The following is a 13,260-nucleotide window of genomic DNA, read 5'->3' on the forward strand; positions in this document are numbered from 1 at the left end:
TAATCCATTCTTGTTACTCTCCAATAACAGATGGTAGAAAACATAAACGAAATTCACTCTAAGGGAACAAAAAGTACTACTTCAGTCAAATCATAAATGGTGCCCAATACTTGCCAGGAAAACTTACTAACAGTAGTCTTTCCCTAGAGTAACCATTCTCAGAAGTTGTGTCTGTTCTTCATTCTGTTTAAGCTTGAAATCCAGCAACCAGAAATGTGAGATCTTTTTCTTTAAGAGATTAGGCTCATGTCAAATCTGGGGGAGGGGGGTCTGTGTGTGTGTGTCTGTGTGTGTGTGTGTCTGTGTTTGTCTGTCTGTCAGTTTGTGTGTCTGTGTGTGTGCGCGTCTATGTGTGCTGTGTGTCTACATGTGTCTGTGTGTGTTTGTGTGTCTGTGTGTGTGTGTGTGGGTGCTTGTGTGTCTATGTGGGTCTGTGTGTTTGTGGGGGAGGTGCTTGTGTGTCTACATGTGTCTGTGTGTTTGTGTGTGTGTATCTGTGTATTTGTCTATCTGTCCGTTTGTGTGTATGTATGTGTCTGTGTGTTTGTGTGTGTCTGTATGTGTGTGTGTGTGTATGTGTTTGTCTGTCTGTGTGTGTTTGTGTGTATGACTGTGTGACTCTCTGTGTGTGAGTGCACAGGTGCATGTGTCTGGTTGTGCATAGTGACAATCAGAGGACAACCTCCATTATCCTTCCTCACCTTTCACGTGATTTGAGGCAGGATTTCTTCTGTTTTGTCTGCCAACTGTGTACAGCTGGCTGCTGACCCCTGAGCTTTTCAGGGATTCTTGTGTCTCTGCCTCCCATCTCACCACAGGAGTTCCGGGATTACAGATGTGTGCCAGCAACCATGCCTGATTTAATGTAGGCTGTGGGGATTTAAATTCAAGTCCTTGCATCTGTAGAAGTGCTTTACTCATGGACCAGCTCCCCAGCCACTACGCCCTATCTTTATAATTCTAGCCCACTAGCATATTTTCCTAATAAGACTGTTCCCTTATATCTTTGTCAGGCTTCAATAATTTATAACTTTATTTTTAAAAGCACAGTATGTATGTATAGAAGAATACATATATATTCATACATATGGAAGAAAATTAAAAGTACCTATAATCCCATCTATATAACAATTAAAAGGTATAAAGCACAGTGCAAATCTTCCCAGATACTTCTCAAATTTAAGGATGTAATTCTAGATGCCACCCACTTTAATAAAAATCAAATCATAGTTTATAATGCCTCCTGGTATACCCTCACTTATTATATGATATAAACATTATACTAGTAAATACATATAGTTATAATTCTAACATATATGTTAGAACATATGTTAGAACATTAGTACATATAATTAAAATTTAAACAATGCTTTGTTTTCATTGACCACATGATTTCAACTTTTCATTAGAAAATTTGAAACAGCTAATTAGTGTACATTATCAATATCAATGCTATTGACCCATGATAAGAAAAGCATATAGAATTACTGAATGAACACGTTATTTTTATTTATATTTAAATGTTACCTGGAAACCATTTCTGTTTTTTCTTTTTCTTTAGGGAAAGTTCCCCGAAATAAACTTCCTGGGCCAAGGGGATGCATAATATTGGGTATTTTTATACTACATTTTGAAAAGTCAGTGGTAGAAACTCTGAGCATGCCTGTTTCTGTATTTAGCGATGGGTGTCATCATAAATAATTCTTATAAATTAAGTAACATAGTGATATTTCAAGTTGGCATTCAGAATTCTTCTTTGTTGTAGGTGCCACAAGCTATCAAGAATGGAAATGAGGATCTATTCTAGAGCTGTCAGAGGCATTAGCTCTCACAGGAGCAGAAACCCAATGTTAAGAGCTCCTCTACCTATCCCATACTCCCAAGCATGCTCATTTACAACAATGCCTGCTCAGTACCCAGCTCTTTCTGGCTCACTGGCATCCCAGGACTGGAATACCTGCACATCTGGCTCTCCATTCCCTTTGGTTCCATGTATCTGGTGGCTGTGGTGGGGAACATCACCATCTTGGCAGTGGTTAAGACAGAGCGCAGCCTGCATCAGCCCATGTATTTCTTCCTGTGCATGTTGGCTGTTATTGACCTGGTCCTGTCAACTTCTACAATGCCCAAACTATTAGCCATCTTCTGGTTTGGTGCCTGCAGCATTGGTCTGGATGCCTGTTTGGCTCAGATGTTCTTTGTCCACTGTTTTGCTACTGTTGAGTCAGGCATCTTTCTTGCCATGGCTTTTGACCGCTATGTGGCCATCTGTGACCCACTACACCATACATCAGTACTTACCCATGCAGTGGTGGGACGTTTGGGGCTGGCTGCGCTCCTCCGAGGAGTATTCTACATTGGACCTCTTCCACTCCTAATTCGCCTGAGGCTGCCCCTTTATCGGACCCAAGTCATTGCCCATTCATACTGTGAGCACATGGCTGTGGTCACTTTGGCATGTGGTGACACAAGAGTCAACAATTTGTATGGAATGGGAATTGGTTTCCTGGTATTAATCCTGGACTCACTAGCTATAACTGCCTCTTATGTGATGATTTTTAGAGCTGTGTTAGGATTGTCCACCTCTGATGCCAGGTTTAAAACTTTAGGGACGTGTGGTTCTCACATCTGTGCCATCCTTGTCTTCTATATCCCTATTGCTGTTTCATCTCTCACCCATCGCTTTGGCCACCGTGTGCCTTCCCACATCCATATTCTTTTGGCCAACTTTTATCTCCTCATCCCACCCATACTCAACCCAGTTGTCTATGCTGTGCGCACCAAGCAGATCCGAGAAAGACTTTTGCATATTATTAAGTCAGGAACTCAACCCAGGAACATATAAATATTTGGTGATGATTGTAAGAAGCTCTTCTTAAGTACAGAATCCCTTGATATTTCTGGGTGCCACCTAAACAAATGGTGGGATAAGAGCCTGAAAGCAGTCCTAAAGACGATTTTGTTGAAGCATGCATTTTCTATGAAGTGTGAATCTAAAATCTGGAAGTAGAAAAGGAAGATAGGGTGATAATCTCCTGCACTGTAATTCCTTAAAAAAAAAACTATTCAATTTTGTACAATTAAATGCATATATATATTCTAAAAAGTAGAATTCTATTCTAAAACCTTCTCAAACACAATTTAGTCAATTTTGTTGAAAATGTTCAGACATTTATTGTATTGGCAAACTTTTCTTGAGTTGCCCTTATTCATATGACATTTATCTCTCAAAGATGGAACAGCATAAATATGAGAAATTTAATCTAATGGGACTTATAATGGGAGTTTTACTGTTCATAGGCGTTAAAGTCTTTAAACCAAGTCATTCCTCCATTTAAACAGACAAAGTGTACATAGAATACCACATCTCCAGAGCTAAATGGGGAGCAAGTAGGAGATAGGAAAGTACATTGTGAGATTCCATTTTAGAGGCTCCAAGATAACACATGTGAGGGACAATAGTCTCACTGAGATAACAAAGGGACAAAGGAAAGGAGGTAACAGTGGGATTGACATGAAGGGGGTTGGGTAATGTAAAGGTCAAAGTGAAGCAACCTTGTGGATAAACCTTGAAAGATCTCTGGGTCTCTTTGGGGAACTTTTCTTGCTACCTTTTGCTATGATGTAACCTTTTTGCTCTATTACTTACTGATCACAAAAGTTTCATAAAGAGACTTTAGCTCAAAACACATAAAATTTCTGGTAATGCATTTTTTTTTTGGAAACAAAATAAAATGTTTATTTGCAACTGTGTTAGTCACAACCCACCAATAGTTGGAAGTAACCAAAATGTTCTTCAACTGGTAAATGAAAAAAATTGGGGCATATCTGCATCATGAACTATGAAAAAAAATCATTGGTCTGTGGAATAGAGACAAGCAGATTGCCAAAGGAAGCCCATTTCTCTAATCCCAGATCGAGACATGGAAGTTACTGTTAATTTGAAGCTAGTCTCAGCTACATGAGCTATAGGCTAGTCCAAGCTACAGAATGAGAGTCATGTAGGTCAGACAAGGTAGAATAAAAGGTAACAGACTATGATTCAGTTTCTGAAACATAGAGGAAATCAGGCTTGCTCAGGGTTTATGGCTGTAGATAAGTTTGTATGAAATTTACAAGAGTCAACAAATAACTTAAAAATTATCCCTAGCCTGGGACCAGAGTTGGGAGTTGATTTTACTACAGTGGGCCCTGATAGAACTTTCAAAGCAAACAGACAAATTCCCAGCTTTGTTGCCTGAAATGTTGAGTTAATCAATTTTTAATTTTTATTTGTTTATTTATTTTGATTTTTGAGACAGGGTTTCTCGGTGTAACAGTCCTGGCTGTTCTGGAACTCAGTTTTTAGACAAGCCTGGCCTCCAACTGACAGAGATCCACCTGCCTCTGCCTCCCAAGTGCTGAGATTAAAGGCATGTGCCAACACTGCCCAGATGAGTCAATGTGGACAGAAGTTACTATTCTACCTGGTCCCGAAGCACTTTAGTCCCAAATAAACACACAGAGCCTTATATTAATTATAAATGGTCTCGTTGATGGCTCAGGCTTATTATTGGCTAGCTCTATCTTAATTATTAATACATTTCCACTAATTTGTGTATCTCCACGAGCTCTTAGCTTGCCCAGTAATGCTCAGATATCTTGTTTTCTCAGCTACATGGCATCACTGGTCACTCACTCTCTATGTTCTTTTTCCCAGACTTCTTGTCTGCTAGCCCTGCTTTTTTTTTCTCTCTCTCTCTCTTTTTATTATTATTAATTCAAGTTAGGGAACAGGCTTGTTTCACATGTAATTCCCCTCTCCCTCTCCCTCTCCCTCTCCCTCTCCCTCCCCTTACCCCCATTCCTTCTCCCCCACCTCCAACCTACCCCCCACCCCATCCACCCACCACTCCCCAGGCAGGGTAGGGCCCCCAACCAGGGCTCCACCAAGTCCACCAAATCTTCCTGTGCTGGGCCTGGGTCCCTCCCCATGTGTTCAGAGACAGAGTGCATCCCTTCAAGTGGGATGGGCTCTCGAAGTCCCCCACATACACCAGGGCAAAAGCCAGTCCACCTCCAGAGGCTCCCAGGAGTGCAGGGGCCTCCCCGATGGTATCCATGATCAGGGGGCTGGATTAGTCCCATACTGGCCTCCCAAAGAGCGTCTGGGGTCGATATGCTTTCCCTTTTTCAGGCCAACTGTTTCTGTGGGTTTCTCCAACCTGGTACAGACCCCTTCGTTCTTCATTCCTCCCTCTCTTCAACTAGGTTCCAGAATTCAGCTCAGTGTATTTCTGTGTATGTCTGTCTCTGCTTCCATCAGCCACTGGATGAGGACTCTAGGATAGCATAGAGAGTAGTCATCACTCTCATTCTAGGGGAGGGGCTTCTAGGCCATCCTCTCCTCCACTGCCCAGACTGTCAGATCGTGTCATCCTTATAGGTCTCTGGAGATCTTTCTAGTTCCAGATCTCTTCTCGGACCTATAGTGGCTCCCTCTGATATGGTATCTCTCATCCTGCTCTCTCTCCTCTATTCTTCCCCCAACTCAATATATCTGCTCCTCCATTTCTTCTCCTCTCCTCTTCTTCTTGTACTCTTATTGTGGCAGCACCCACTCCCCTACCCTCATGCTCTCAATTAGCTCGGGAGTTTATGCCACTTCCCATTCCTGGGGTCCATTTATCCCTTAGAGTCATTCATGATTTCTAGTTTCTTTGGGGAAGAGGATTATAGGCTGGTAAACCTTTGCTCTATGTCTAAAAATCATATATGAGTGAGTACATACCATGTTTGTCTTTTTGTGATTGGGTTACCTCACTCAGGATGGTTTCTTCTAGTTCCATCCATTTGCCTGAGAATTTCAAGATTCCATTGCATTTTTCTGCTGAGTAGTACTCCATTGTATAAATGTACCACATTTTCTCTTTCCATTCTTCAGTTGAGGGGCATCTAGGTTGCTTCCAGGTTCTGGCTATTACAAACAATGCTGCTATGAACATGGTTGAACATATGTCCTTGTTGTATGGACATGCAGTATTTGGGTATATACCCAAGAGAGGAATGGCTGGATCTTGAGGTAGATTGATTCCCATTTTTCTGAGCAACTGCCATACTGATTTCCAAAGTGGTCTTACAAGTTCACACTCCCACCAGCAATGGAGGAGTGTTCCTTCTTCTCCGCAACCTCTCCAGCATAGGTTGTCATTGGTATTTTTGATTTTAGCCATTCTGACAGGTGTGAGGTGGTATCTCAGAGTTGTTTTGAGTTGCATTTCTCTGATGGCCAAGGATTTTGAGCACTTTCTTAAGTGTCTTTCAGCCATTTCAGATTCCTCTGTTGAAAAATCTCTGTTTAGTTCTGCACCCCACTTTTTAATTTCATTGTATGGTGTTTTGGTGGCTAGCTTCTTGAGCTCCTTGTATATTTTGGAAATCAGTCCTCTGTCAGATGTGGGGCTGGTGAAGATCTTTTCCCATTCTGTGGGTGGTCGTTTTGTCTTACTGACTGTGTCCTTTGCCTTACAGAAGCTTCTCAGTTTCAGGAGGTCCCATTTATTGATTGCAGACCTCAGTGTCTGTGCTTCTGGCGTGATGTTCAGGAATCGTTCTCCTGTGCCAATTTGTTCAAGGGTTGTTCCCACTTTCTCTTCTAGAAGATTCAGTGTGGCTGGATTTATGGAGAGATCTTTGATCCATTTGCACTTAAGTTTCGTGCATGGTGACAGGTATGGATCAATCTGCAATTTTCTGCATGTCCGAATCCAATTGTGCCAGCACCATTTGTTGAAGATGCTATCTTTTTTCCATTGTATGGATTTAGCACCTTTGTCAAAAATAAGGTGTTCGTAGGTGCGTGGGTTAATATCTGGGTCTTCAATGCGATTCCATTGGTCTATCTGTCTATTCTTGTGCCAATACCAAGCTGTTTTCAGAACTATGGCTCTATAGTAGAGCTTGAAGTCAGGGATGGTGATGCCTCCAGAAGATCTTTTATTGTAAAGAGTTGTTTTGGCTATCCTGGGTTTTTTATTTTTCCATATAAAGTTGAGTATTGTTCTTTCAATGTCTGTGAAAAACTGTGTTGGGATTTTGATAGGGATTGCGTTGAATCTGTAGATTGCTTTTGGTAGGATTGCCATTTTTACTATGTTAATTCTGCCTATCCAAGAGCATGGGAGATCTTTCCATTTTCTGGTATCTTCTTTAATTTCTTTCTTTAAAATCTCAAAGTTCTTATTGTACAGGTCTTTCACTTTTTTGGTTAGTGTTACCCCAAGATATTTTATGTGGCTTGTGGATATTGTGAAAGGTGATGTTTCCATGATTTCTTTCTCATTGAATTTATCATCTGTATACAGTAGGGCTACAGATTTTTTTGAGTTAATTTTGTATCCTGCTACCTTTCTGAACGTGTTTATCAGCTGTAGGAGTTTCCTGGTAGAGTTTTTAGGGTCACTTATGTAGACTATCATGTCATCTGCAAATAGTGAAAGTTTAACTTCGTCCTTTTCAATTTGTATCCCTTTGATCCCCTGTTCTTGTCTTATTGCTCTAGCTAGAACTTCAAGTACAAAATTGAAGAGGTATGGAGAGAGTGGACATCCTTGTCTTGTTCCTGATTTTAGAGGAAAAGCTTCGAGTTTCTCTCCATTTAGTTTGATGTTGGCTCTTGGTTTGGTGTATATCGCGTTTATCATGTTTAGATATGTTCCTGTTATTCCTGTTCTCTCCAAGATCTTTATCATGAAGGGATGTTGGATTTTGTCAAAGGCTTTTTCAGCATCTAGTGAGATGATCATGTGGTTTTTCTTTTTCAGTTTGTTTATATGGTGGATTACATTAATGGTTTTTCGTATGTTGAACCATCCTTGCATTCCTGGGATGAAGCCTACTTGATCCTGGTGGATGATTTTTCTGATATGTTCTTGGATTCGATTCGCCAATATTTTATTGAGTATTTTAGCATCAATGTTCATGAGGGATATAGGTCTGTAGTTCTCTTTCTTAGTCTTATCTTTGTGTGGCTTGGTATCAAAGTGATTGTAGCCTCGTAGAAAGAGTTTGGCAATATCCCATCTGCTTCTATTGTGAGGAACAGTTTGAGGAGTACTGGAATTAGCTCTTCTTTGAATTTCTGGTAGAATTCTGCAGTGAAGCCATCTGGCCCTGGGCTTTTTTTGGTTGGGAGGCTTTTGATTACTGCTTCTATCTCATTAGGGGTTATAGGTCGATTTAAACTGTTTATCTGATCTTGATTTAATTTTGGTAAGTGATATTTATCCAGAAAGCTGTCCATTTCCTTTAGATTTTCCAATTTTGTGGAATACAGGTTTTCAAAGTATGACCTAAAGATTCTCTGGATTTCCTCAGTGTCTGTTGTTATATCCCCCTTTTCATTTCTGATTTTGTTAATTAGCATGCTCTCTCTCTGCCTTTTGATTAGTTTGGCTAGAGGTTTGTCTATCTTGTTGATCTTCTCAAAGAACCAACTCTTTGTTTCATTGATTCTTTGTACTGTTTTCCTAGTTTCTACTTTGTTGATTTCAGCTCTCAGGTTGATTATTTCCTGGCGTCTACTCCTCCTTGGTGTGTTTGCTTCTTTTTGCTCTAAAGCTTTCAGTTGTTCTGTCAATTCTCTAATGTGACTTTCCTCCAGTTTCTTCATGTGAGCACTTAGTGCTATGAACTTCCCTCTTAGCACTGCTTTCAGGGTGCTCTATAAGTTCGGGTATGTTGTGTCCACATTCTCATTAAATTCTAGGAAGTCTTTAATTTGTTTTTTATTTCTTTCTCAACCCAGGAATGGCGCAATTGGGTGTTATTCATTTTCCAAAAGTTTGCAGGTTTTCTGCCATTTGTATTGTTGCTGAATTCTAGCTTTAATGCATGGTGGTCTGATAAGATACAGGGGGTTATTTCAATTCTTTTGTATCTATGGAGGTTTGCTTTGTTGCCTATTTGTCGTCAGTTTTAGAGAAGGTGTCATGTGGTGCTGAGAAGAAGGTATATTCTTTTGAGTTTTGATGGAATGCTCTAAAGATATCCGTTAACCCCAGTTGGGTCATAACTTCTTTCAGATCCTTTGTTTCTTTGTTGAGTTTCTGTCTGGTGGTCCTGTCTAGTGGCGTAAGGGGGGTGTTGAAGTCTCCTACTATAAGTGTGTGTGGTTTTATGTGTGGTTTGAGCTTTAGTAATGTTTCTTTCACAAATGTGGGTGCCTTCATATTTGGAGCATAGATGTTCAGGATTGAGATTTCATCTTGATGGACTTTTCCTGTGATGAGTATGAAATGCCCTTCTTCATCTCTTTTGATTGATTTTAGTTTAAAGTCCAATTTGTTAGATATTAGGATTGCTACACCGGCTCGTTTCTTGAGGCCATTTGATTGGAAAATCTTTTCCCATCCTTTTACTCTGAGGTATCGCCTGTTTTTGAAGTTGAGGTGTGTTTCTTGTAAACAGCAGAAGGATGGATTCTGTCTTCGTATCCATTCTGTTAGCCTGTATCTTTTTATGGGTAAATTAAGACCATTGACATTTAGGGATATTAATATCCATTGTTCGTTGGTTCTTGTTTGTTTTGGATTTATTGTTGGTGGTGTCATTGTGTGTGGATTTTGCCCTCCTGCTTCTTTTTGTGTTTAGCAAAATTAGATTATCTATTGCCTGTGTTTTTGTGCATGTAGTTATGTTCCTTGGGTTGGAGTTTTCCTTCCAGAACCTTCTGTAGTGCTGGATTTGTGGATATGTATTGTTTAAATCTGTTTTTGTCATGGAATATATTGTTTTCTCCATCTATAATGATTGAAAGTTTTGCTGGGTACAGTAGTCTGGGTTGACATCCATGCTCCCTTAGTGCTTGTAGGGTATCTATCCAAGACTTTCTGGCTTTCAGAGTTTCCATTGAGAAGTCAAGTGTGATTCTAATTGGTTTGCCTTTATATGTTACTTGGCCTTTTTCCTTTGCAGCTCTTAATATTTTCTCTTTATTCTGTAGATTTGGAGTTTTGATTATTATGTGTCGGGGGGACTTCTTTTTGTGGTCCAGTCTGTTTGGTGTCCTATAAGCTTCTTGTACTTTCATAGGCATATCTTTCTGTAGGTTGGGGAAGTTTTCTTCTATGATTTTGTTGAATATGTTTTCTGTACCTTTGAGCAGTGTTTCTTCACCTTCTTCTACACCTATTATTCTTAGGTTTGGTCTTTTCACGGTGTCCCATATTTCCTGGATATTTTGTGTTAGGGATTTGTTGGACTTGAGGTTTTCTTTGGTTGATGAATGTATATCCTCTAGCGAGTCTTCAATAGCTGAGATTCTCTCTTCTGTCTCTTGGATTCTATTAGTTATACTCACGTCTTTAGATCCTGATCGTTTATCCAGTCTTTCCATTTCCAGCATCACCTCATTCTGTGTTTTCTTTATTGTGTCTAATTCAGCTTTCATGCTTTGAACTGTTTCAAGAGCTTCCTTCACTTGTTTGGTTGTTTTATCTTGGGTTTCTTTAGCTTCTTTAAGAGATTTGTTTATTTCTTGAATTTTTTGGTTTGTCTTTTCCTCTATTTCCTGTAATTTTTTGCTTGCTTTTTCTTCTATTTCTTTAAGGGATTTTCTTGTTTCCTCTTTGAAGGTCTCTATCATCTTGCTGAGATAATTTTTGAGGTCCATCTCATCTTCATGCACTATGTTGGGCTTTTCAGGTCTTGCTGGAGTGGAGTCCCTAGATTCTGGTGGTGTCATATTGGTCTTTCTGTTGTTGAGCGAGTTCTTATTCTGTCTTCTTCCAATATCTTTTTCCAGTGAGTGCAGGAAGGATCTCTCTATCTCCTCTTGTTACTCTGTAGTGTGTGTGGGCCAGGAATTCAATGTCCAAAGCTCTGGATGGTCTTGCCTCTCCTCATAGTCTGCTCATTCTGCAGGAGTTAGGCCTCCATAGGGATCCTCCAGGCAGATCGGTCGCCGGGAACGGAAGGAAGTGTACCCAGATTCAGGGAGCTCCTCCCTGCCTGGGCGTGTCTGTTTCAAGCAGGGACAAGCCTGGAGGGATCTGGGTGGATGGCGCTTAGGACAGAAGCTGGGTAAAAGCAGGGGATCGCTCCTGGTAATGCATTTTTAAAAGGCAATCACTTCTGGTTCTAATGCTTCAGAATCATGGTGATGTCTATTTTTGTTCTAATTTGTTTTCAAATTCTAAGAAGTTTAACTTCAAGTTTAGGAGTCATGATGAGTTTTTTAAAGGCCAAAATGGATGCTCTTAAGCTAAAAAGATATCACTTGATTATTTTGGAAAATATAATCTAAGAAAGTCAAAGGTTAAGCCAGAACAGAATACAAGCCTTATATCATTTTAAAAAATAAAATAAATAAGAAACTTGGAATAGCAAGGTCTCCAGCATTTAATGCAAATCCCTGACTAAGCTCAAGTTTCTTTTCACCCATCTATGCTTAATATCAAGATTGCCTTAATAACATTTGTTAATCTTTCTCCATTGCCTTAGGTAAAGGGCAATTGTTATCAAGGTCCCTGATTCCAGGGCCAAAGTTGAATCAAATTATTGTGAAAAGATAGTTTATGAATATAATTTTAGTTCTAAAATTAGTTTTATCTACTAGTTTTTACCTGAAATTGGAGAAAAGACACTTTTGACTTCTCAGAGCTAGAAAATCTGTTTTAAATATTAGGATGGCCCAGGCATAGGAGAAGATAAAAAGAAATGTAACTTTCAAACCTAGTGGTGAAATGGATTCTGAGGGGAAATACCAGGAACTTTGACACAGTTCACTACTATAATGCCTAAATTCCACTTATACCTTGTAATTGTACACCTGGAGAGACTGAACTTTAAAAATACAGCTTAATACTAAGAACTTTATGACAAAAGAGCTTTAGAAAATCCACAGCTAGGCATTTCTCCCTAGACATTCTGTTGAGTCTGCCATAGACCAAAGTCAGCATCATATGGAATTGAATGACTGAGGATAAAGATAAGACAAGGCATGCATTTATGGTCTTGCTTCAGTGGCCACCTCCTAAAAGCACACCCCAGACTCAACTGTGTCATCTTAGTTTCATTAAGACATCTAATCCTCCTGTCATCTGTGGTCATGGCTGTCCTTTTGGTAGTGAAGAGCTTATCTCAACAGAATAGAAGGGAATGAGCATTGAAGAATTCAGTATGGAGATGTGACTAATAGGTAAATATCTTAATCAAGCCAGTGGTTGCTTCTTCCTTGTGCAACTGTGCTCTCTTCCATAACCAATGCTCTGGATGATAACAAAAGACTGCCGAACCTTTTTGAGCTTGGTTGGGAAATGATTGAGGGAGGAGGCATTGATGTGGTATTTGTATAGGGTTGTGTGGCACAAATGTCTTAACAATTTGGACTGTAGAATCATAAAGGGCAGAGATGGACCTTGAATAGTATGTCAGACTTTGGACATATGATCAAAGCCTGTTTCCTTTTCTTGTAAATAAAAATAGTGGTAATCATTATGGGTTTACTGTAAGGATGCAATAAGATAGTGCAGAGTTCTTGCATGTTGCCTGGCACACAGATTACAAAAATCAACTTGTCTCTTAAATAGTCTGTGTTGTACATTGAAAGGCTCCTGAAAAAGAATGAGCAATAAGGCTAAAAAAGACTGGAATAGTTCCTGGGAAACCATAAAAGCTATCATAATTAGGACTGGAGTGATGGCAATCAAGAACACTGGCTGCCTTTCTGGGGGACAGGATTCAATTCCCAGCACCCATGTGGTAATTAGCTATAATTCCAGTCCCAAGAGATCCATTGCATAGGAAAATATGAAGACAAAACATCCATATTCAGAAAACAAAAATAAATTCTCTTCTGTCACCTTTGACTCCTACAGTCTTCCTGCCTCCTCTTCCTCATAGATCCCTGAGTCTTAAGGTAAGGGGTTTAATAAAAGCATCTCATTTAGGACTGAGTGCTTCAATGTCTCTGTGCGTGTCTCAGTGTGGGAAAAATATCAAAAAATGGTTAAGAATGTCTTTATCGTGGCTCATTTATAGAAATAGAAAGTTCTTAATGCTGGGTTTTTTTTCCCTCTACAGAAAGTCATATGAACAAGGTCAGCTCTGTTGTGTTTAGGTTTGTTTTTGTTTTTGTTTTTGTTTTTTCTATTCCCTTTGGTTGCCCAGCATACACTCACAACTATTTGAGGCTTTTCACCTAAAATGATGCTTATCTAACCAGTCATAGGATGACAAAGGCTAAACATATCTCACCATTTTCCTGTGTAACAAATACAA

At 39.7% G+C, this 13,260-nt stretch overlaps 1 protein-coding gene across 1 annotated transcript; it reads left to right on the plus strand.

The window, feature by feature from the left end:
- The first annotated feature begins 1,873 nt into the window (after positions 1–1,873).
- LOC100769648 (olfactory receptor 52M1) lies at positions 1,874–2,845 on the plus strand. The gene has a single exon (XM_027407962.1). It carries the CDS (start codon positions 1,886–1,888, stop codon positions 2,843–2,845), a length of 960 nt encoding a protein of 319 aa, XP_027263763.1. The 5' UTR covers positions 1,874–1,885.
- Positions 2,846–13,260: the final 10,415 nt, after the last annotated feature.

Source organism: Cricetulus griseus, chromosome 3 (genome assembly GCF_003668045.3).
Source record: "Cricetulus griseus strain 17A/GY chromosome 3, alternate assembly CriGri-PICRH-1.0, whole genome shotgun sequence".
NCBI classification, from domain to species: domain Eukaryota; kingdom Metazoa; phylum Chordata; class Mammalia; order Rodentia; family Cricetidae; genus Cricetulus; species Cricetulus griseus.